The following is a 24,527-nucleotide window of genomic DNA, read 5'->3' as shown; positions in this document are numbered from 1 at the left end:
GGGGGGAAAGCGTCCGGACTGGAAGGGGGTGAAAGCGTCCGGACTGGAAGGGGTGAAAGTGTCCGGACTGGAAGGGGTGAAAGTGTCCGGACTGGAAGGGGGGAAAGTGTCCGGACTGGAAGGGGGGAAAGTGTCCGGACTGGAAGGGGGGGAAAGTGTCCGGACTGGAAGGGGGGGAAAGTGTCCGGACTGGAAGGGGGGGGAAGTGTCCGGACTGGAAGGGGGGGAAAGTGTCCGGACTGGAAGGGGGGGAAAGTGTCCGGACTGGAAGGGGGGGAAAGCGTCCGGACTGGAAGGGGGGGAAAGCGTCCGGACTGGAAGGGGGGGAAAGCGTCCGGAGTGGAAGGGGGGGAAAGCGTCCGGACTGGAAGGGGGGAAAGTGTCCGGACTGGAAGGGGGGGAAAGTGTCCGGACTGGAAGGGGGGGAAAGTGTCCGGACTGGAAGGGGGGAAAGTGTCCGGACTGGAAGGGGGGAAAGTGTCCGGACTGGAAGGGGGGAAAGTGTCCGGACTGGAAGGGGGGGAAAGTGTCCGGACTGGAAGGGGGGAAAGTGTCCGGACTGGAAGGGGGTGAAAGTGTCCGGTCTGGAAGGGGGGAAAGCGTCCGGACTGGAAGGGGGGGAAAGTGTCCGGACCGGAAGGGGGGAAAGTGTCCAGACTGGAAGGGGGGGAAAGTGTCCGGACAGGAAGGGGGTGAAAGTGTCCGGTCTGGAAGGGGGGAAAGCGTCCGGACTGGAAGGGGGGAAAGCGTCCGGACTGGAAGGGGGAAAAGTGTCCGGACTGGAAGGGGGGGAAAGTGTCCGGACTGGAAGGGGGGGAAAGTGTCCGGACTGGAAGGGGGGGGAAGTGTCCGGACTGGAAGGGGGGGAAAGTGTCCGGACTGGAAGGGGGGAAAGTGTCCGGACTGGAAGGGGGGAAAGTGTCCGGACTGGAAGGGGGGAAAGTGTCCGGACTGGAAGGGGGGAAAGTGTCCGGACTGGAAGGGGGGGAAAATGTCCGGACAGGAAGGGGGTGAAAGTGTCCGGTCTGGAAGGGGGGAAAGTGTCCGGACTGGAAGGGGGGAAAGTGTCCGGACTGGAAGGGGGGGGAAAGTGTCCAGACTGGAAGGGGGGGAAAGTGTCCGGACTGGAAGGGGGGAAAGTGTCCAGACTGGAAGGGGGGGAAAGTGTCCGGACTGGAAGGGGGGGGTGAAAGTGTCCGGACTGGAAGGGGGGGAAAGTGTCCGGACTGGAAGGGGGGAAAGTGTCCGGACTGGAAGGGGGGGAAAGTGTCCGGACTGGAAGGGGGGGAAAGTGTCCGGACTGGAAGGGGGAAAAGTGTCCGGACTGGAAGGGGGGGGAAGTGTCCGGACTGGAAGGGGGGGGAAGTGTCCGGACTGGAAGGGGGGGAAAGTGTCCGGACTGGAAGGGGGGGAAAGTGTCCGGACTGGAAGGGGGGGAAAGTGTCCGGACTGGAAGGGGGGGAAAGTGTCCGGACTGGAAGGGGGGGAAAGTGTCCGGACAGGAAGGGGGTGAAAGTGTCCGGTCTGGAAGGGGGGAAAGCGTCCGGACTGGAAGGGGGGAAAGCGTCCGGACTGGAAGGGGGGAAAGCGTCCGGACTGGAAGGGGGGGAAAGCGTCTGGACTGGAAGGGGGGGAAAGTGTCCGGACTGGAAGGGGGGGAAAGTGTCCGGACTGGAAGGGGGGGAAAGTGTCCGGACTGGAAGGGGGGGAAAGTGTCCGGACTGGAAGGGGGGGAAAGTGTCCGGACTGGAAGGGGGGAAAGTGTCCGGACTGGAAGTGGGGAAAGCGTCCGGACTGGAAGGGGGGGAAAGCGTCCGGACTGGAAGGGGGGGAAAGCGTCCGGACTGGAAGGGGGGGAAAGTGTCCGGACTGGAAGGGGGGAAAGCGTCCGGACTGGAAGGGGGGGAAAGCGTCCGGACTGGAAGGGGGGAAAGAGTCCGGACTGGAAGGGGGTGAAAGTGTCCGGTCTGGAAGGGGGGAAAGCGTCCGGACTGGAAGGGGGGGAAAGTGTCCGGACCGGAAGGGGGGAAAGTGTCCAGACTGGAAGGGGGGGAAAAGTGTCCGGACAGGAAGGGGGTGAAAGTGTCCGGTCTGGAAGGGGGGAAAGCGTCCGGACTGGAAGGGGGGGAAAGCGTCCGGACTGGAGGGGGGGGAAAGTGTCCGGACTGGAAGGGGGGAAAGTGTCCGGACTGGAAGGGGGGGAAAGTGTCCGGACTGGAAGGGGGAAAAGTGTCCGGACTGGAAGGGGGTGAAAGTGTCTGGAGTGGAAGGGGGGAAAGTGTCCGGACTGGAAGGGGGGGAAAGAGTCCGGACTGGAAGGGGGTGAAAGTGTCCGGACTGGAAGGGGGGGAAAGTGTCCGGACTGGAAGGGGGGGAAAGTGTCCGGACTGGAAGGGGGGTGAAAATGTCCGGACTGGAAGGGGGGAAAGTGTCCGGACTGGAAGTGGGGGAAAGTGTCCGGACTGGAAGGGGGGGAAAGTGTCCAGACTGGTAGTGGTTAAGATAGAAAAATCTAGGTTTTCCTTTAAGAAATTGAGCAAACAAGTTAGAAATGTAATGAAGTGAGTTAATGTTTTTAACGCCATGATTTTGGAGGTTCCTAGGATTGCTGCTTGTGTAATGAAGAAGTCAGACAAGATCAGTGTATGTGCTAATTGCCAGACTTTGAGCAAATAGTTGACCTGCAAAGTGCAATTCAAACAAAAGTCATTCAGCTTTCTGAACTACAGAATGATATAAAAAGAATTAGTGTAAATACTGGCCAGAGACACGGCAGACAAACATCTTTGATATCAGACATCCAGTTTATAGAAGATGATCTGCAGGATCGTGAAGCAATTCTTAAGGGAAAATGAATGGATAAATCTGCAGAACTTCATCGTAAGATCCTTGATCAGCTCATGAAGATTTGGAAGGATATGCCAGCCTATGACATGGAAGCGGATGCTTTTCACATTACAGAGGTTTTTGAAATTTTGTGCAATAACTTTTGCCTGAATGAGGAGCGAATACATTTTCTCTTCAGATTATGACCCCCCCAGCTTTGTGGCACATCGATTAACCAAGACCCCATATATTAACGAGGATGATGTGGAAATTCATAGCAATGCGTCAGACTGATTGCGTCAGTTATTGCTATGGAGAGGAAACTCCTTCCCTGGAAATATTAGACTCCTTAAGAGCTACGATCAATGATGATCCTTTTGATTTTAACCCCCCTGGCGGTCTGATTATGTCAGGATTTCTGTGCTCAAAGCGGTACATTATTTTGCATGGAAATATGTCGTTTTTTTTATTGTAGGCTGTAATTTTTAGGAATAACTCCCTGAAATCTGTCCGGACAAGAGTCTAGTAAACATCCCGGGGAGGATAAAACTTGAAACACGAAATCATAAATTATAATTTAATAATCATAAAAAATAATAATATAATAATAATAATAAATGTAATTCAATAATATAATCAAACCAAAAACACTGAAATGTGAAATATGGCGCCAAGTTCTCACATCGCTGAGCTCAGTCGCAGAATCGTTTTCAGTGTCTGATGAGGAATTTCCCCCACCAATCATTATCACTCAATTCTGCAAGTGGTTCTGATTTACTATCGCTGTTCTCTAGCCGCTCTAAAACCGCGTCTGACCTAAAGGGACGCTTTTTGGACGCCGTGGACGTTTCTCAGTTTCCAGGCAGAAAGAACAGTAAAAATGCAGGCAGGGCGCCGGACAAAGCACTCGGGACACAATGTATGTGAAATGGTTGGATACAGGAATGTTTTACTATGTGATTTTAGTGAATGTCACTTTTAGTCATTTTCAAATTTCCCGCCGTTCCATCCCCCGTACGTCCCGACGCTCGCAGGGGACGGAACACAGATGACAGATGCCGGCATCCGCCGGATTACATTGTTGGGGACACTGCAGGGGGGACATCGCGGGAGCGCAGGACAAGGTAAGTGACCGAGGGATCGCAGAGCAGCGCCGCATGGTAAGCCCGAGTGTAGCTCGGGGGGGGGGTTACCGCTTGTGGTACTGAAATCTTACCCCGAGCTACACTCGGGAATACCATCAGGGGGGTTAAAAATAGATTTTCCAATGTATACAAAATGATATTTAATTTGGACAATGAGACTTCTGCTGTGATAAAAAAATTTTAAAATTTTAGAAAATTTAGGTATCTACAGTCAGGTCCATAAATATTGGGACATGGACACAATTCTAACATTTTTGGCTCTATACACCACAATGGATTTGAAATGAAATGAACAAGATGTGCTTTACCTGCAGACTGTCAGCTTTAATTTGAGGGTATTTACATCCAAATCAGGTGAACGGTGTAGGAATGACAACAATTTGCATATGTGCCTACCACTTATTAAGGGACCAAAAGTAATGGGACAATTGGCTTCCCAGCTGTTCCATGGCCAGGTGTGTGTTATTCCCTCATTATCTCAATTACAATGAGCAGATAAAAGGTCCAGAGTTCATTTCAAGTGTGCTATTTGCATTTGGAATCTGTTGCTGTCAAGTCTCAAGATGAGATCCAAAGAGCTGTCACTATCAGTGAAGCCATCATTAGGCTGAAAAAACAAAACAAACCCATCAGAGAGATAGCAAAAACATTGAGCATGGCCAAAACAACTGTTTGGAACATTCTTAAAAAGAAGGAACGCACCGGTGAGCTCAGCAACACCAAAAGACCCGGAAGACCACGGAAAACAACTGTGGTGGATGAGCGAAGAATTCTTTCCCTGGTGAAGAAAACACCCTTCACAACAGTTGGCCAGATCAAGAACACCCTCCAGGAGGTAGGTGTATGTGTGTCAAAGTCACCAATCAAGAGAAGACTTCACCAGAGTGAATACAGAGGGTTCACCACAAGATGGAAACCATTGGTGAGCCTCAAACACAGGAAGGCCAGATTAGAGTTTGCCAAACGACATGTAAAAAAGCCTTCACAGTTCTGGAACAACATCCTATGGACAGATGAGACCGACATCAACTTGTACCAGAGTGATGGGAAGAGAAGAGGATGGAGAAGGAACTGCTCATGGTCCTCAGCATACCACCTCATCAGTGATCATGGTGGTGGTAGTGTCATGGCGTGGGCATGTATGGCTGCCAATGGAACTGCTTCTCTTGTATTTATTGATGATGTGACTGCTGACAGAAGCAGCCGGATGAATTGTGAAGTGTTTCGGGAATATTATCGGCTCATATTCAGCCAAATGCTTCACAACTCATTGGACGCTTCACAGTGCAGATGGACAATGACCCAAAGCAGACTGCAAAAGACACCAAAGAAGTGGAATGTTCTGCAATGGCCAATCACCTGACCTGAATCCGATTGAGCATTTCACTTGCTGAAGACAAAACTGAAGGGAAAATGCCCCAAGAACAAGCAGGAACTGAAGACAGTTGCAGTAGAGGCCTCGCAGAGCATCACCAGGGATGACACCCAGCGTCTGGTGATGTCTATGCGTTCCACACTTCAGGCTGTCATTGACTGCAAAGGATTTGCAACCAAGTATTAAAAAGTGACAGTTTGATTTATGATTATTATTCTGTCCCATTACTTTTGGTCCCTTAACAAGTGGGAGGCACATATGCAAACTGTTATAATTCCTACACCGTTCACCTGATTTGGATGTAAATACCCTCAAATTAAAGCTGACCGTCTGCAGTTAAAGCACATCTTGTTCCTTTCATTTCAAATCCATTGTGGTGATGTATAGAACCAAAAATGTTAGAGTTGTGTCCATGTCCCAATATTTATGGACCTGACTGTATATCCAGCATCTCTTATTATTGCTGCAGGAAAAATGATTTAGATCCACAGTTATAGATACAGTTATAGATACAGTTATAGATACAGTTAGCAGACAAATTAAACTAAACAATCAGAAGATGGAAAGTGTAGTGTAACAGAAGCATAGGCAGGAGTACCCTCTGGCACACAGCAGGCAGGAGTACCCTCTGGCACACAGCAGGCAGGAGTACCCTCTGGCACACAGCAAACAGCAGGCAGGAGTACCCTCTGGCACACAGCACACAGCAGGCAGGAGTACCCTCTGGCACACAGCAGATAGCAGGCAGGAGTACCCTCTGGCACACAGCAGACAGCAGGCAGGAGTACCCTCTGGCACACAGCAGATAGCAGGCAGGAGTACCCTCTGGCACACAGCAGACAGCAGGCAGGAGTACCCTCTGGCACACAGCAGATAGCAGGCAGGAGTACCCTCTGGCACCCAACAAACAGCAGGCAGGAGTACCCTCTGGCACACAGCACACAGCAGGCAGGAGTATCCTCTGGCACACAGCACACAGCAGGCAGGAGTATCCTCTGGCACACAGCAGACAGCAGGCAGGAGTACCCTCTGGCACACAGCAGATAGCAGGCAGGAGTACCCTCTGGTACCCAACAAACAGCAGGCAGGAGTACCCTCTGGCACACAGCAGATAGCAGGCAGGAGTACCCTCTGGCACACAGCGAACAGCAGGCAGGAGTACCCTCTGGGACCCAGCAGATAGCAGGCAGGAGTACCCTCTGGCACACAGCAGACAGCAGGCAGGAGTACCCTCTGGCACACAGCAGATAGCAGGCAGGAGTACCCTCTGGCACACAGCAGATAGCAGGCAGGAGTACCCTCTGGCACACAGCAGATAGCAGGCAGGAGTACCCTCTGGCACACAGCAGACAGCAGGCAGGAGTACCCTCTGGCACACAGCAGATAGCAGGCAGGAGTACCCTCTGGCACACAGCAGATAGAAGGCAGGAGTACCCTCTGGCACACAGCGGACAGCAGGCAGGAGTACCCTCTGGCACACAGCAGATAGAAGGCAGGAGTACCCTCTGGCACACAGCGGACAGCAGGCAGGAGTACCCTCTGGCACACAGCAGATAGAAGGCAGGAGTACCCTCTGGCACACAGCGGACAGCAGGCAGGAGTACCCTCTGGCACACAGCAGACAGCAGGCAGGAGTACCCTCTGGCACCCAGCAGATAGCAGGCAGGAGTACCCTCTGGCACCCAGCAGATAGCAGGCAGGAGTACCCTCTGGCACCCAGCAGATAGCAGGCAGGAGTATCCTCTGGCACACAGCAGATAGCAGGCAGGAGTACCCTCTGGCACACAGCAGACAGCAGGCAGGAGTACCCTCTGGCACCCAGCAGATAGCAGGCAGGAGTATCCTCTGGCACACAGCAGACAGCAGGCAGGAGTACCCTCTGGCACACAGCAGGCAGGAGTATCCTCGGGCACACAGCGGACAGCAGGCAGGAGTATCCTCTGGCACACAGCGAACAGCAGGCAGGAGTACCCTCTGGCACCCAGCAGATAGCAGGCAGGAGTACCCTCTGGCACCCAGCAGATAGCAGGCAGGAGTATCCTCTGGCACACAGCAGACAGCAGGCAGGAGTACCCTCTGGCACACAGCAGGCAGGAGTATCCTCTGGCACACAGGTATCAGCAGGCAGGAGTACCCTCTGGCACCCAGCAGATAGCAGGCAGGAGTACCCTCTGGCACACAGCAGACAGCAGGCAGGAGTACCCTCTGGCACACAGCAGAGCAGGCAGGAGTATCCTCTGGCACACAGCAGGCAGGAGTACCCTCTGGCACACAGCAGGCAGGAGTATCCTCTGGCACACAGCAGAGCAGGCAGGAGTACCCTCTGGCACCCAGCAGAGCAGGCAGGAGTATCCTCTGGCACACAGCAGACAGCAGGCAGGAGTACCCTCTGGCACACAGCAGGCAGGAGTATCCTCTGGCACACAGCGAACAGCAGGCAGGAGTACCCTCTAGCACACAGGGATCAGCAGAGCACTCAGTGGGGTCTGGCCTCAGCTCAGACTCCCCAACAGCTATTCTGGGCGATGTGCAGGGGACCAACAGCTCTTCAGAGGGCTGTGTGTCTTGGCTGGAGCTTCAAAACCACACAGGCATTATAGGACTACAGGTCCCAGCAGTGCACAAAACAAACAACAGTTCCTTGCATCTCATAGCTAGGCTCAGCTAGGACTTCCTCTCTCAAGCTCTCCCATTCCTCCAGAGACCGCGTGGCCCTTTCATATTTTCCTAACCCCCCAACGTCCTGCTAAGAACTGGTCTGGACTGGTCCTCACAGCCACACAGGACCATGTTGTCTTTGTTCCCTGCTGAGATCCATCCTATCCCCCCCCCATGGGCACAGGAACTCCAGACAACACCAGAATAAAAGAATATTTCTGCTGTCCGTCACATGTAGCTATTCAAAATGGCGACCAGAGAGAGACCACGTGCATGGCCACACCCAATGGAGGAACACGTCACAGGCAGAACGAGAGTCTGAGAGCCGACTGGAAATACCACTTGTTTCTATTGTAAACGATTTGGTCATTTGAAGAGATTTGTCTACAATATAAATTAGATTTACAAAGAAAAACTTTGGAATTAGAAAATGAAAATACAATTTCTGCACAATCTGCTCCTCCATGTTCCAACAATAGTCTGAGTTGCCTTATGCCTCCGAAGTCAAAGAGATCCGATCACTGAGTGCCAACAACAGCTTCACTGCTTGCCGTCCAGCCAATGTAGAAAAACATCCACAAGGTGGCACTGCTGGGAAAAATCACCTGATATTGCAAAACAGGTAAGGGGCGCGCCTGATGCACGCAACTGCCCCACCCGTGCCACCGATCGTGGCCACGGAAGTCAATCACCGGGTCCCGGCTGGTCATTACCTGCCGGGTCCCTGCGATTGCCAGCAAACAGTAACACAGAGCAGAGCTGCATTGTTTACACTGCAGCTCTGCTCACTGTCAGTTCCCAGCACGCTGATCCTGAGAGAGGAGTTTATCTCTCGGGATCAGTGTGTTCCTGTGAAGTACACAACCCCCCTAGTAAAACACTCCCCTCACACAGTTAACCCTTTCATTGCCTAAAAAAGTTAACCCCTTCCTCCCCAGTGACATTAGTACAGGGTCAATGTTTTTTTTTTTGCACTGATCACTGTATTGGTGTCACTGGGGATGTCAGTAACCCCAAGTCTATTCCACCCCAGTGTCAAAACAAAATGTCAGCCGCAGTCCCTCCATAAGTCGCTGATCACTGTATTGGTGTCACTGGGGATGTCAGTGACCCCAAGTCTATTCCCCCCCAGTGTCAAAACAAAATGTCAGCCGCAATCCCTCCATAAGTCACTGATCACTGTATTGGTGTCACTGGGGATGTCAGTGACCCCAAGTCTATTCCCTCCCAGTGTCAAAACAAAATGTCAGCCGCAGTCCCTCCATAAGTCACTGATCACTGTATTGGTGTCACTGGGGATGTCAGTGACCCCAAGTCTATTCCCCCCCAGTGTCAAAACAAAATGTAAGACGCAGTCCCTCCATAAGTCACTGATCACTGTATTGGTGTCACTGGGGATGTCAGTAACCCCAAGTCTATTCCACCCCAGTGTCAAAACAAAATGTAAGACGCAGTCCCTCCATAAGTCACTGATCACTGTATTGGTGTCACTGGGGATGTCAGTGACCCCAAGTCTATTGCCCCCCAGTGTCAAAACAAAATGTCAGCCGCAGTACCTCCATAAGTCACTGATCACTGTATTGGTGTCACTGGGGATGTCAGTAACCCCAAGTCTATTCCACCCCAGTGTCAAAACAAAATGTAAGACGCAGTCCCTCCATAAGTCACTGATCACTGTATTGGTGTCACTGGGGATGTCAGTGACCCCAAGTCTATTGCCCCCCAGTGTCAAAACAAAATGTCAGCCGCAGTACCTCCATAAGTCACTGATCACTGTATTGGTGTCACTGGGGATGTCAGTGACCCCAAGTCTATTCCCCCCCAGTGTCAAAACAAAATGTCAGCCGCAGTCCCTCCATAAGTCGCTGATCACTGTATTGGTGTCACTGGGGATGTCAGTGACCCCAAGTCTATTCCCCCCCAGTGTCAAAACAAAATGTCAGCCGCAGTTCCTCCATAAGTCACTGATCACTGTATTGGTGTCACTGGGGATGTCAGTGACCCCAAGTCTATTCCCCCCCAGTGTCAAAACAAAATGTAAGACGCAGTCCCTCCATAAGTCGCTGATCACTGTATTGGTGTCACTGGGGATGTCAGTAACCCCAAGTCGGTTCTCCTCCAGTGTCAAAACAAAATGTCAGCCGCAGTACCTCCATAAGTCACTGATCACTGTATTGGTGTCACTGGGGATGTCAGTAACCCCAAGTCGGTTCTCCTCCAGTGTCAAAACAAAATGTCAGCCGCAGTCCCTCCATAAGTCACTGATCACTGTATTGGTGTCACTGGGGATGTCAGTAACCCCAAGTCGGTTCTCCTCCAGTGTCAAAACAAAATGTCAGCCGCAGTACCTCCATAAGTCACTGATCACTGTATTGGTGTCACTGGGGATGTCAGTGACCCCAAGTCTATTCCCCCCCAGTGTCAAAACAAAATGTCAGCCGCAATCCCTCCATAAGTCGCTGATCACTGTATTGGTGTCACTGGGGATGTCAGTAACCCCAAGTCTATTCCCCTCCAGTGTCAAAACAAAATGTAAGCCGCAGTCCCTCCATAAGTCACTGATCACTGTATTGGTGTCACTGGGAATGTCAGTAACCCCAAGTCGGTTCTCCTCCAGTGTCAAAACAAAATGTCAGCCGCAGTACCTCCATAAGTCGCTGATCGCCGCCATTATTAGTATAAAAAAATCCCCGTATCTTTCCCGCCATTTGTAAACACTATAACTTTCACGTAAACCAAGTAATTTACACGTATTGGGATTTTTTTTTTTAAGCAAAGACATGTCGCAGAATGCATTTTGGCCAAAATTTATGACGAAATTTGATTTTTAATTTTTTTTTACTGGACATGTTTTATAGCAAAAAGTCCAAAATATTGTTTCTTTCTCAAAATTGTCAGCTTTTTTTTATAGCGCGAAAAATAAAAAACGCACAGGCGATCAAATACCACCGAAAGAAAGCTCAATTTGTGGGAAAAAAAGAACGTAAATTTAATTTGGGTGCAGCGTTGCATGACCGCGCAATTGTCAGTTAAAGTAACGCAGCGCCGTAACACAAACCTCTTCGGTAACCGCTTCCTGACCGCCCTATAGCAGAAATACTACTACAGGGCGGCATGGGTGCGCAAAATCACGTGTGTATGTATGTACGTGTGTGTGTGTGTATATATATATATATGTATATATACGTGATTCACGCTCCCGTGGTTTTCACGCCCCTCCCAGATAGCGTCAGATTGCCTGTCAGTACACCAGTCATCACATTTAACCCCTTGATTGCCAGGAGCACGCCCATGTACAATAATCCTCCATTGCTAGTATAGTGTCTGAACGGGTCAATATCTTTGATCAGATCAGCACTATACCAGCGTTCACATTAGTATAGCGTCCCAAAAAATACAGCATTAGCGGGATCAGCCCCGGCACCTGCCAGCACCTGCGTTTTAGCCCCTATGCTTACCCCCCCCCCTTCTCCCCCAGCAAGTGCAGTGTCAGTAGGTAACTGTCACTTGATACATTGCACACAACACCGCAGTGTTCGCAGAATCATGCCTGATCTCTGTTAGCACTTGCCGGTACATTTTGATGACTCTCACATGCAGCAGAGTGCCAGTACTAGTGCTGCGCTACCTTTTGGTGAACTGGCGAGTACCAGCGGTCTAGTACATCCTGGTCTTTCACATACCTCCTTGATTTTTGGAGCTGTTTTTCACTGAATATCTGTATGCGTTGATTGTGGATCAAAGCAGTTTATATGCAGAACAATTTATCTCCGCCAACCCAAATTCAAACCTTGCCAGACCATTCGCATGGAAACTCATTACGGTTTCTGAATTTACATTTTTTGGGGCGTAACCCTCAACATGGGCATTACTAAAAGAAATGAATTGGGGTTGTATTGGTCCGCAGACCCGATTCCTCATATGCCGTGTTCTCTGCTGCCATGGCCAGGCATAGATATGAGAGTATAATGTGTTTTATGCATTTCAGCGACAATACACTCTGTCATCCTCGGGGTGACCCTGAATTTGACCGGCTCCACAAAATTCATCCCCTTGTAAACCACCTTAACCAAAAATTTGCAGATGTCTATACTCCCCAGCAAAACATCTGCGTTGATGAGTCCCTCATTCATTTTTCTGGGCGCCTTGCATTCAAACAATTTCTCCCCAGCAAGCATGCCAGATATGGGGTCAAGATGTAGAAGACCTGTGAGAGGGCAACAGGCTATACTTATGTTTCGGATTTACAAGGGAAAAGATAGTCACGTGGAGCCCCCCGGATGCCCAGACTACATGGGGAGCAGTGGCAAGATAGTTTGGGACTTGGTGTCATCATTTCTCCATATGGGGTACCACTTATACGTGGACAATTTTTATTCAAGCGTGCCACTATTTAGACATTTGTACAATCTTGGAATTGGCGCATGTGGCACCGTGCGACCTAATGTGTGCCCACCATTAGAAGTGGGTGGATGCAGGGCGGTATATTCTAATGGTGGGCATACCACACACTTTTTCTGCCAGAGATTTCTTCTCTTTTTTCATTCAGTCCACAGGCTGCATACAAAAAAAAAGAACATATCATATATACCCAACAAGGACCAGCGTACTGGTACATCACTGGATTTGAATGGTTATACCAGGATGATGCCTACAGCTGCAGGACTCATCCTGGTATCGTTTTTTTCAGCCGGTGATCGGCTTTCATGTAAAAGCAATCCTAGTGGCTAATTAGCTGTATGATTGCTTTTACAAGCAGCGGGAGATGATGTCCCCCTCCCCCGCTGCCTTCCACGGCCTTCTCGGGCAGTCCCGTGCCATCGGGGCAACCTGAGAATGCAGCCGGTGTTTCTGCCAGCTGACCATAGAGATGATTGGAGACCAGAGTGGTGCCAATCATCTCTATAGTCTAAGAAATCGGAAGCTACGAGCATTTCATCACTTCAGTTTTGCAGGATATAAACAGCGCCATTTGTAAATTGGGAAAGCATCTGACCACCGATGTTGGTTTGATTAGATAATGTAAGGGCAGAGGAGATATCCAGAGTCTGATAGGCCCCAGATTTCTCAAAAAAGAATATATGACAATGCCCATTGAGGTTATCGGGGATATTTGCATTCCCTGTGATAGCATTAAAAGTGATAAAAAAAAATGAAAGGTACAAATGTAAAAATAATTAAAAAAATCAAAATAACTGAAAAAAAAAAACTTGCCCCTCCCATGTGCGCACACCTGTGTGCACAAGCCTTGACCCTGTGCCGGTATGTAAACAGCGGTTGCACCGTGCATGTGAGGTATCGCCACGAACGTCAGATGAAGGGCAGTAACTCTAACACTAGACCTCCTCTGAAAATCTAAAATGGTGGCTTGTAAAGTCTTTTAAATCATTGCCTATGGATATTAAAAATGTTTGCAGTTTGTCGGCATTGCACGGGGCATGCGCAGTTTTAAAGCATGTCATGTTTGGTATCTATTTACTCGGCATACCATCATCTTTTATATCTTACCAAACAATTGGCCAATATATTGTGTTTTTGTGCATTAAAAGTAAAAAAAAAGTGTATTTTTGCTTTTGAAAAATCGCTGCGCGAGTACTATGTGCCATAAAAAATTGTAGTACCCACCATTTTATTCACTAGGGTGTCTGATTTAAAAAAATATATATATAATGTTTGGGGGTTTAAATTAATTTCCTAGCAAAAAATACAGATTTTTTTCATGTGAACAAAAAGTGTCAGAAAACCGGACCCCACTACTATCTAATATTTACTGTGTATTTGCTGACACTTGTATATGTCACTCCAGCTTGTATCCTTCAAAACACCTAAGGAAAAATGGCGCCCGCTTAGCCGTGCGTGCGCACTAAGTTACGTCTTCTCAAAGATGGCGCATGTATAATGCGCATGCGCAGTCGTCTATATAAACTGATGGCGCGCGGCTTGGCGTTATTGGTGTTCCCCTCGGATGACCTGCGGGTGCACGAAACGCGTAAGGAGGAGCCAATAACGCCGCAGGAGCAACGTGGAGCTCTGGTGGCCATCTTTAACTCTGGTTGGTTAGTCCATGCGGTTTTGATTACTCACAATATGTGTTTTTATCTGGATACCTATTATTATCTCAATAAATATTCATACTACTAAATTATGGGATGTGTTTGCCTTGACTCCCCCGGGGAGTATTGATTTACAGACATCCACTGCCCAGTTCCCAGAGAGGGAGCCTCTATTACACCCAGTGAGCTGCACCCATCCATCCCTTAAGGGGAACTCTGGAAAAGTCCCAGGACCCATCCCCCATAAGGGGGAGTTTACTGTATTCCTGCCCTGAGATGACCATTAGATGACAGCAGGATTTATTACAAAACGCACGTTATTTTACGCGTTCCGGTGAGTGCGCATTTCTTCCAGACCTGATTGCACAGCACCGTTTCCAGGACTGTACAGGATATAGGAGCACTTAGTCACTTTATGAACTTTTATATGTCTGGTGTTATTTATATCGCATGACTTTATTTTTCAGAAACAATTTGTGAATATTTATGTCACTTTTATATACCTTTTTGACCTTTTGCAATAATTTTCGTGCTGCTAATCTTCAGGTTTCCCTATCCATCATTCAGGAGGTCCAGTCCCCACCATCTGGGGATACAGTATGTATGGTAGGTATATACCTTTACATTGCTGATTGTAAGGTGTTACTTGGTTACCTTGTGCATAGCGGCTGATATCCATATCACATATACCTACCATACATACTGTATCCCCAGATGGTGGGGACTGGACCTCCTGAATGAACGATAGGGAAACCTGAAGATTGTCCTGGGCAGGAAGGGGGTAAAAGTGCCCGGAATTGAAGGGGTTAAAGGGCAAATATGACAAGAAAACATTCAAAATGCTGAACATAGCACAAGGCCGGGATCACACCATGAGACATTTCTCGGGGCTGCAGTTCCTCTGAGCTCCACAAGGTGGTGATCTCGCTTATACCCAGACAGGAAGTCTCTATGGAAGACAGGAAGTGATGTCAGCTACAGACAGGAAGTAGAGAGGAGACCTTGGTGGAAGTGGCAGCAGAGGAGGTAATAAGATGTTATGTTCTATTTACACCCAGTAACCCCCCGTCATGTCCGTCCTCTTCCTCCATAGTCACGTCTGTCCTCTTCCTCCATAGTCACGTCTGTCCTCTTCCTCCATAGTCACATCCGTTCTCTTCCTCCATAGTCATGTCTGTCCTCTTCCTCCATGGTCACGTCCGTCCTCTTCCTCCATGGTCACGTCCGTCCTCTTCCTCCACGGTCACGTCCGTCCTCTTCCTCCACGGTCACGTCCGTCCTCTTCCTCCACGGTCACGTCCGTCCTCTTCCTCCACGGTCACGTCCGTCCTCTTCCTCCACGGTCACGTCCGTCCTCTTCCTCCATGGTCACGTCCGTCCTCTTCCTCCATAGTCACGTCCGTCCTCTCCCTCCATAGTCACGTCCGTCCTCTTCCTCCATAGTCATGTCCGTCCTCTTCCTCCATAGTCATGTCCGTCCTCTTCCTCCATAGTCACTGTGACGTCTTTTATCTCCAGCAGATGATGATACACACATATATAGTGTGGGAACCCAGATGAACCCCTTCAGGGGCAGAACATTCCCCCACTTCCGGGGCCGGAACATTCTCCTCATTGTGGAGATAAATTCTAGTAATATGGTCCTCTAAACAAACAGCACTGACAATAAATAGACAAGACAAGGACCATCCTGACCATACATGGCCTACAAAGGGCAATGATGACACTACACAGGCAGCCAATGGGCAATCATTACACTATGCAGCCAACACAATGATGGAGTGCCGGGGTCAGGAGTATGGAGCATAGAGCCCCTTACATTGCTGCTCAGGAGGAAGAAAACATTCCCCAGCCGGCCATGAAGAATATGTTCCATCATTGGTGTCAGAGGGAGGGAAATACTGAGGGGTCTGAGGGAAGTAGAGGAGCTGAGAAGCTGTGAGGGTTTAGTAAAGCTGAAGGACTTTAGGGCCTCTGAATGGATAATCTGGGACCTTTTAGGGGGTAGTCAGGCTGCAGGGCTTTGGGGGAATAGGGGGCTGGAGGGCTCAGGGGACTCGGAGGGAGGGGAGGTCTCTGTGTCTTTGGTGCCCCCCCCCACCTGTACTTATTTTTCTGACCTTACAGAACCGGCAATCTTAGCCATCTTATTGTCTCGCTGGTCATGTGACATGTTCTGGAATATCAAGTAACATAGAGAAGGACATTCCTTCACTCAGTGAGCACTTGTTCTTAGAGGAGTCCTAATTCAGCTGAAAACCAGTTCAGAAACAAAACAAACCCAACAGAGAAAAGGGGATTTCTGATCCGACGAACCAAGAGGGTTCCAGGTCCTCCAAGATGTAACAAACACTAAACAGTCCAAACAAAATGTCTTCCCATGGGGGGAGTAGTTCTTCAATGTCCAGCAACCCTCCTATTCCCCCCTCACATCCACATCCTATTATTGTGTGACCAATACCATCCAAATCATTCTTACTTTCATTTCCCAAAGTTATCCGTCTACAAGGAGACCTGTATAGATCACATGATGGCACCAATGAGGATGGAGGAGGACCGGAGTCACATGACTGAGAAGATACTAAACCTCACCCTGGAGATCATCTACCTGCTGACCGGAGAGGTGAGGAGGATTCTGGGAGGTCACATGACATCACTCTTATCTCTATTAATAAAACACAGACCTGACCGGAGAGGTGAGGAGGATTCTGGGAGGTCACATGACATCACTCTCATCTCTATTAATAAAACACAGACCTGACCGGAGAGGTGAGGAGGATTCTGGGAGGTCACATGACATCACTCTTATCTCTATTAATAAAACACAGACCTGACCGGAGAGGTGAGGAGGATTCTGGGAGGTCACATGACATCACTCTTATCTCTATTAATAAAACACAGACCTGACCGGAGAGGTGAGGAGGATTCTGGGAGGTCACATGACATCACTCTTATCTCTATTAATAAAACACAGACCTGACCGGAGAGGTGAGGAGGATTCTGGGAGGTCACATGACGTCACTCTCATCTCTATTAATAAAACACAGACCTGACCAGAGAGGTGAGGAGGATTCTGGGAGGTCACATGACATCACTCTCATCTCTATTAATAAAACACAGACCTGACCGGAGAGGTGAGGAGGATTCTGGGAGTCTAACATGATATTCATATTGGTTCCTCAGAGATTTCCTCTTCTGAAGTCAGGTGATCATATGACCATCACAGTCCCTCCATGTGACTCCCTAAACCCTGAGAGACACAACATGCAGAAGATTCTAGAAGTCACCAAGAAGATGATGGAGCTGCTGACAGGAGAGGTGAGCGGTGCCGGGAATTCTGGGACATTCTCCAGTAACAGACAAGGGATGTGTCTGGATGGTGACTGTATCATTGTGTGTGTCAGGTTCCTATAAGGTGTCAGGGTGTCACTGTCTATTTCTCCATGGAGGAGTGGGAGTATTTAGAAGGACACAAGGATCTCTACAAGGACGTCATGATGGACAATCAGCCGCCCCTCACATCACCGGGTAAGAGGAGACTTTATTGTAAAGGAGAGAGCAGTACGGAGGATCCACCTAGATCCCCCATCATCTGATAAACACATAGAAACAATGGATTCAGTCAGTGTGTGTGTTTCCTACAGATGGATCCAGTCATGGGAACCCACCAGAGAGATGTCCCCGTCCTCTGTATTCCCGGGATTCCACACAGGAAGGTCACACCATCCCTCACCATCATCAGGTAGATGATGACAATTATTGGTAGTTGTGATTTATACACAGCATGTTTGTTACAATGAATGTTTTATTATATCTTTCAGAGTGGAATCCTCGGGGATGATAATATTGATGTTAAAGAAGAGTATAAAGAGGAGGATGAGGAGTATGGAGTGATGGAGGAGTTTTCAGAAGGACACAAGGATATGATGGAGCCACCTAATACCAGGAACCCACCAGAGAGATGTCCCCATCCTCTGTATTCCCGGGATTCCACACAGGAAGGTCACACCATCCCTCAGTATCACAAGGTTGGTGGGATGGAGAATCTAGAACATGGATTCATGGAGACAATGTGTGGAGTTCTTTTATGTGACCTTATATTTTACAGATGATATTTTCTCTCATTTCCTTGATTTAGAGTGGAGATCCAATCGATATAGAATTTGAGGTGAAAGCAGAAGAAGAAGAGGCGTATGTGAGGGATGATCAGCAGTCTATGGAGGAGGATGGAATAACGGGGACATTTATAGAGGAGGACACTCCTACAGAGATCAGCACAGGTGGGTCATGAACACTAAATCCATTCCTCCACCCATACTGCTCACTGATTGGTCCAGAGTAGGGCGGGGACTGGGTGATATCAGCCTGTAATCCCCTGGTCACTTTCCTGAGCTGTGTTCCCCGTCCTGTATTCCTGGATTTCTCTCGGATAATCTTCCTTCTCTGTGCTGCAGACACAATTTATGTCTCTAGACTGGATTTATGGAGGTTCTGGGGTTCAGCTGGCAGCAAAATGTTGATTTTTACTCTAAGCATTGCATAATGTAGGCACCCAGGACATGTGACTGGGGTCTCCTGCCTTGTGCCTGACTCTTCCAGGGGACCTTCTCTGTTATCTGCTGGCTGTGCCGGGTGGAGGGATATGTCTGTAGTGTCTCAGACCCAAGTCACTGAGTGCAGTCTCAGGAGATGGGAGGCAGCGGTGTGGGATCTCTGCAACTTGTCTACAGTAAACATTTAATCTTCCACTGATTACTGAATACAATATTATGAGTCCTGACCCCTGCACTGTATAATTTATATTGTACATTACATACTCCTGACCCCTGCACTATATACTCTATGTTGTACATTACATACTCCTGACCCCTGCACTATATACTCTATGTTGTACATTACATACTCCTGACCCCGTCACTATATACTCTATGTTGTACATTCCATACTCCTGACCCCTGCACTATATACTCTATGTTGTACATTACATACTCCTGACCCCTGCACTATATACTCTATGCTGTACATTACATACTCCTGACCCCTGCACTATATACTCTATATTGTACATTACATACTCCTGACCCCTGCACTATATACTCTATGTTGTACATTACATACTCCTGACCCCTGCACTATATACTCTATGTTGTACATTACATACTCCTGACCCCTGCACTATATACTCTATGTTGTACATTCCATAGTCCTGACCCCTGCACTATATACTCTATGTTGTACATTACATACTCCTGACCCCTGCACTATATACTCTATGTTGTACATTCCATAGTCCTGACTTCTGCTCCCCCCTCCCCCCACTGCTATATATACACATAATATGGATTCTCTTTTGTTACACCCATTTCCTCCCAGCTGGACATTTTATATCGGATGATGTGATTGGAGCACAGACTTTTACATGGTGATAATAATGTGATAACATCCTCCAAGTTTGGACCCTTAAACAGAAAGTGATAATGAGGGAGGAGTCAATACCCCAATGATGGTGGTCTTCAGGATCAGTCCAGTCTTCATCTTGGTTGTTCTCCCCCCATCCTCACTCTCTGACCTCTGGTGGGGCTCAGCCCCGCTGTTCTTCATGACTAAATCATGGACTAAATAAGGAAGTGCAGTACTTCTTGTGTTGGGAAGATGGCGATGAGTGATAGAGGGGGTGGGGACCCTCGTCCTATAATCCCCTCATCACTGTCCCTCCTATAAAAGACAGTTCTGGTTGTTTCCTCACTCTCTGACTAAGGTCCATGAATAAAGAAATGACCTGGTAGGAGATCAAAGGAGCCATTTCCTAGTTCCCTTGAGGGTGGAATTGTAAGCTCCTCAGAGACCAAGCTGCCTGATGTGGGCGGAGTCCTGGTTTGGGGGAACCAACCAGCTCCTGTCTAGTAATCCTCTTTGTCTTTGTATTTTAGTCCATGGCCGGGAGATGAAGAAAACCTCCGAGGATTGTCTCACTTTGTCTCCAGACTGGAAAGTAGAAGATGAGGACATCACACAGTATAGTCCAGGAGAAAACCCGGCTCCCTCCAATGTCCATCCGGCACCACCCAGTGTAGATGGACCATCGGATTCCTCGTATCCTGAGGAACCTCAGACTGTGCGGGACCGGGCCGGCCTTCCAACAGAGAAGAGGTTCTCCTGTACTGAGTGCGGGAAATGTTTTTCAGATAAGTCTAATCTTTACAGACATAAGAAATTACACACAGGGGAGAAGCCGTATTCCTGTCCTGAGTGCGGGAAATGTTTTTCAGTGAAGTCCCATCTTTACACACATCAAAGATCTCACACGGGGGAGAAGCCGTATTCCTGTCCTGAGTGCGGGAAATGTTTTTCAGTGAAGTCCAATCTTCACAGACATCAGAAATGTCACACGAGGGAAAAGGCAAATTCCTGTCCTGATTGTGGGAAATGTTTTTCAGAGAAGTCCAGTCTTTACACAACAGACATCTCACATGGGGGAGAAGCCATATTCCTATCCTGAGTGTGGGAAATGTTTTTCAGTGAAGTCCCATCTTTTCAGACATCAGCGATCTCACACGGGGAAGAAGCCGTATTCCTGTCCTGAGTGTGGGAAATGTTTTTCAGTGAAGTCCCATCTTTTCAGACATCAGAGATCTCACACGGGGAAGAAGCCGTATTCCTGTCCTGAGTAAGGGAAATGTTCCTCACTGAAGTCCTGTCTTCCTGTACATCAGGGGTCCCACACAACCCTGGAGGTGTATTAGTGCCTTGAGTGCGGGAAATGTCTTCTAGATGAATGTTGCTGGACATCCCAGCTCTCATGTGGGGAAGAAGCACACCCTGATATACACCTCAGATATACTCCATGGCTGATCTTCATCATGGAAGAAACAGTCCATAAGGAGATCAGAGGCCCCCAAAGACATGGATGAAGTGTGGGTCCGGGTCGGCCATTGATGGCAGGAGAAGAATACAAATGGAGTCCTGACCTAGAGCACTGGGCTGACTTCTGATTGTGGTGCAACCTATATGCTAGAGATGGCTTGTGTCACAATCATGCCCACAGGGACAGGTGCGGTTCTCCATTGTGCCTCAAACTTATACATTTTGGGTATTTCTCTTAAACTCCTATGCAAACACCTGGAGGTTTCATGTATCTCCTCATTCCCGTCCCTCAGGAATGCAAGCAGCATATGACGCTGGGCCTGCCTAACAATCCTTTTGCCAAATAAGGTATTGGTTTGGCTGTGATAGGAAAATTCCAGTGCGATTGTCTTAGATAAGGAGAGTTTTCTCTCTTCTTGAGGTCAGTTAGAGAGAGAGAACGGTCTGCGATACAAGATCTGCAGACAGAAAGCAAAGTCTCCTGCGATGAGTCAACGGAATTATCAGTAGAGACAAGAAGCAAATCATCCTGGAGCTCATGAAACATGAAGCTGCTTGACCCCAGGCATTTATGTAGCAAGTACTTATTTACCTAAACGTCTTTCTGTTATCTGTTTGCTGTGCTGTCGTGCTCTGTATATATATATATATATACAGTTGTGTTCAAAATAATATCCGTGTGATGAAAAAAGTGAGTAAAGCTGCAAATCCTTCTAATCCTTTTCTTTCCATCCACACAAATGCATTGGGAACACGACACATTCTATTCCAAATCACAACATGAAGAAAAATACATCAAATTTGTGTTGTTCCTCTAAAAAAAATGGAAGAAAAGTGAATATTAGACGGTTCAAAAAAATGGGCGTGTTTGTATTCTTCTTTCCAAACTCCAACATTCACTATATAAACTGAGAAATGTTTGAAGATTTTGCTTTCCTTTGAATGACTTCATGAATATTTGGTTGTAGTCGCACTGTTTCTGAGAACTGCTGTACATCTGTGTTGCATGGAGTCCCCCAACTTCTGGCCCCTGTGATCAGGTATTCCAGCCCAGGATGATTGGACCACATTCCACAGTTCTTCTCTATTTCTTGGTTTGGCCTCAGAAACGGCATTTTTGATGTCACCCCACAAGTTTTCTATTGGATGAAGATCCGGGGATTGGGCTGGCCACTCCATAACGTCCATCTTGTTGGTCTGGAACCAAGATGTCGCACGTTTACTGGTGTGTTTGGGGTCGTTGTCTTGTTGGAACCCCCATTTCAAGGGCATTTCCTCTTCAGCATAAGGCAGCATGACCTCTTCAAGTATTCTGATGGATTCAAACTGATCCATGATCCCTGGTATGCGATAAATAGGCCCAACACCGTAGTATGAGAAACATCCCCATATCATGATGCTTGCACCACCATGCTTCACGGTCTTCACAGTGTACTGTGGCTTGAATTCAGTGTTTGGGGGTCGTCTGACAAACTGTCTCCGCCCACTAGACCCAAAAAGAACAATCTTACTTTCTTCAGTCCACAAAATGTTGCCCCATTTCTCTTTAGACCAGTCAATGTGCTCTTTGGCAGATTGTAACCTCTTCAGCACATGTCTTTCCCCCAACAGTGGGACTTTGCGGGGACTTCTTGCAGATAGCTTGGCTTCACATCGGCGTCTTCTAATTGTAACAGTCCTCACAGGGAACGTCACACCTTCTTTCATCTTCCTGGAGCTGATTGTTGGCTGAGTCCTCACAGGGAACGTCACACCTTCTTTCATCTTCCTGGAGCTGATTGTTGGCTGAGTCCGCCACATTTTGGCTATTCTTCTATCCATTCCAATGGTAGTTTTTCGCTTTCTTCCTCGTCTTTCACGTTTTGGTTGCCATTTTAAAGCATTTGCCATCATTTTAGCTGAGCAGCCGATCATTTTCTGCACTTCTTTATATGTTTTCCCCTCTCCAATCAACTTTGTAATCAAGGTACGCTGTTCTTCTGAACAATGTCTGGAACCACCCATTTTCCTCAGAATTTCAGAGAGAAATGCACTGTAACCAGCATGTCCAACATTTGCTGCCTTCCTTCCTTAAATAAGGGCAATAATTGCCACCTGTTTATCAAAGAATGAATGACCTCACTAATAGAACTCCACACTGCTATTATTGTGAACACGCCCCTCAATGAGTGATTCAATGACACAGAATCAGCAGCATGCATGTCATGACTGTTGGGTCTGTTGGATTTCTATGACTCTACTACACCTGCTAGGAAATTATCTGCCATGTAGAAATATCATTTCCACCAAAAACAGTGATTGATCCGGTTAGTGATGTCTGACTGCTATTATTTTGCACATAACTGTATATATTGGTTACATCTTCTTTCTGTAAATATTTCTACTGCACCCTTTTAACCTTTTGGTAATAAATCTTGCTTTCTGAAAGTGTTGAACTGTTTCTATAACTCTTTGCAATTTATGAATCCCTGCCTCTAAAGAGACACTACTATGAGTATTTAACCCTCTGTATAACCTGTCTGTGGAGATAGCTGGATACTGACGGTTAACCAATCATCCTAATGTATTGCTGTTTCCTCTTTTTCTGTATAAAAAGGAGGTGGTGGCAGTGTGAAGGGTTAATTGCGTAATTAACCTGACCCAGTAACAATCGCTCAGGCTGCCGGTACACAAACTGTAGTCCATTAGCTGGAAAATCTTTGTGCAGGGTGCAGCTGGGTGTGGTATTGTTACACACGTCACATCACAGTTTAAGATCAGCCAGTCCTTCGGTCACGAGTTTGGTGAGAAAGGCTGCGGTCGGATTCCGCGATAGTGACAGCTTGCACCTACATGGAAGGGGGTCTGCTGTGCTGGGGGAGGGGTTTATGGGAAGGCTGGAGGAGTATATAAACTAGGATGGAGGGGGGAGGGAGAATTCAATTATAACGGGGTAGACAAATCAGACGGGTCAGTACTTATTGGGGGGTGGAATGGGGAAAGATGGGGGGAGGGCTATGGCAGATGGTAAGAAGGTTCCCATGTTATAAACAACCAGTGGAATTGGTACCATTTGTATGAAAATAAAAAATACACAAAATCCGTGTGAACAAGGTGTCAGTGAGTGAACAAGGTGTCAGTGAATGAACAAGGTGTCAGTGAGTGAACAAGGTGTCAGTGAATGAACAAGGTGTCGGTGAATGAACAAGGCATCGGTGAATGAACAAGGTGTCGGTGAATGGACAAGGTGTCGGTGAATGAACAAGGTGTCGGTGAATGAACAAGGTGTCAGTGAATGGACAAGGTGTCAGTGAGTGAACAAGGTGTCAGTGAATGGACAAGGCGTCAGTGAGAGAACAAGGTGTCGGTGAATGAGCAAGGTGTCGGTGAATGGACAAGGCGTCGGTGAATGAACAAGGCGTCGGTGAATGGACAAGGTGTCGGTGAATGGACAAGGTGTCGGTGAATGAACAAGGTGTCAATGAATGAACAAGGTGTCGGTGAATGAACAAGGTGTCGGTGAATGAAAGTGTTTGTTCACCAATGCCAGAAGTGTGCCCAGCACAATAGGTGAGTTGGAAGGTTTGGTGCATGAAGAGAACTAGGATTGAATTGGTGTTGCTGAAT

At 48.1% G+C, this 24,527-nt stretch overlaps 1 protein-coding gene across 1 annotated transcript; it reads left to right on the top strand.

Annotated features, from left to right (window-relative positions):
- The first annotated feature begins 2,583 nt into the window (after nucleotides 1-2,583).
- LOC149452155 (uncharacterized) lies at nucleotides 2,584-23,231 on the top strand. The gene is made up of 3 exons (XM_089689728.1): nucleotides 2,584-2,643; nucleotides 18,196-18,337; nucleotides 19,988-23,231. Exons 1-3 carry the CDS (start codon nucleotides 2,584-2,586, stop codon nucleotides 20,554-20,556), a joined length of 771 nt encoding a protein of 256 aa, XP_089545854.1. The 3' UTR covers nucleotides 20,557-23,231.
- Nucleotides 23,232-24,527: the final 1,296 nt, after the last annotated feature.

The sequence above is a fragment of the Staurois parvus genome, unplaced genomic scaffold (genome assembly GCF_062004578.1).
Source record: "Staurois parvus isolate SC_StPar_1 unplaced genomic scaffold, SC_StPar_1.0 ptg000494l, whole genome shotgun sequence".
Taxonomy (NCBI): domain Eukaryota; kingdom Metazoa; phylum Chordata; class Amphibia; order Anura; family Ranidae; genus Staurois; species Staurois parvus.
This window is presented reverse-complemented; position numbering and strand designations above follow the sequence as displayed.

Excerpts from the sequence above, each read along its gene's own strand:
- LOC149452155 (XM_089689728.1), top strand. The coding sequence starts at position 2,584 with ATGATTTTGGAGGTTCCTAGGATTGCTGCTTGTGTAATGAAGAAGTCA. Across the intron at positions 2,644-18,195 it reads AGAAGTCAGACAAGATCAGT|AGTGGAGATCCAATCGATAT; the intron begins GTATGTGCTAAT and ends TCCTTGATTTAG. Across the intron at positions 18,338-19,987 it reads TCCTACAGAGATCAGCACAG|TCCATGGCCGGGAGATGAAG; the intron begins GTGGGTCATGAA and ends TTTGTATTTTAG.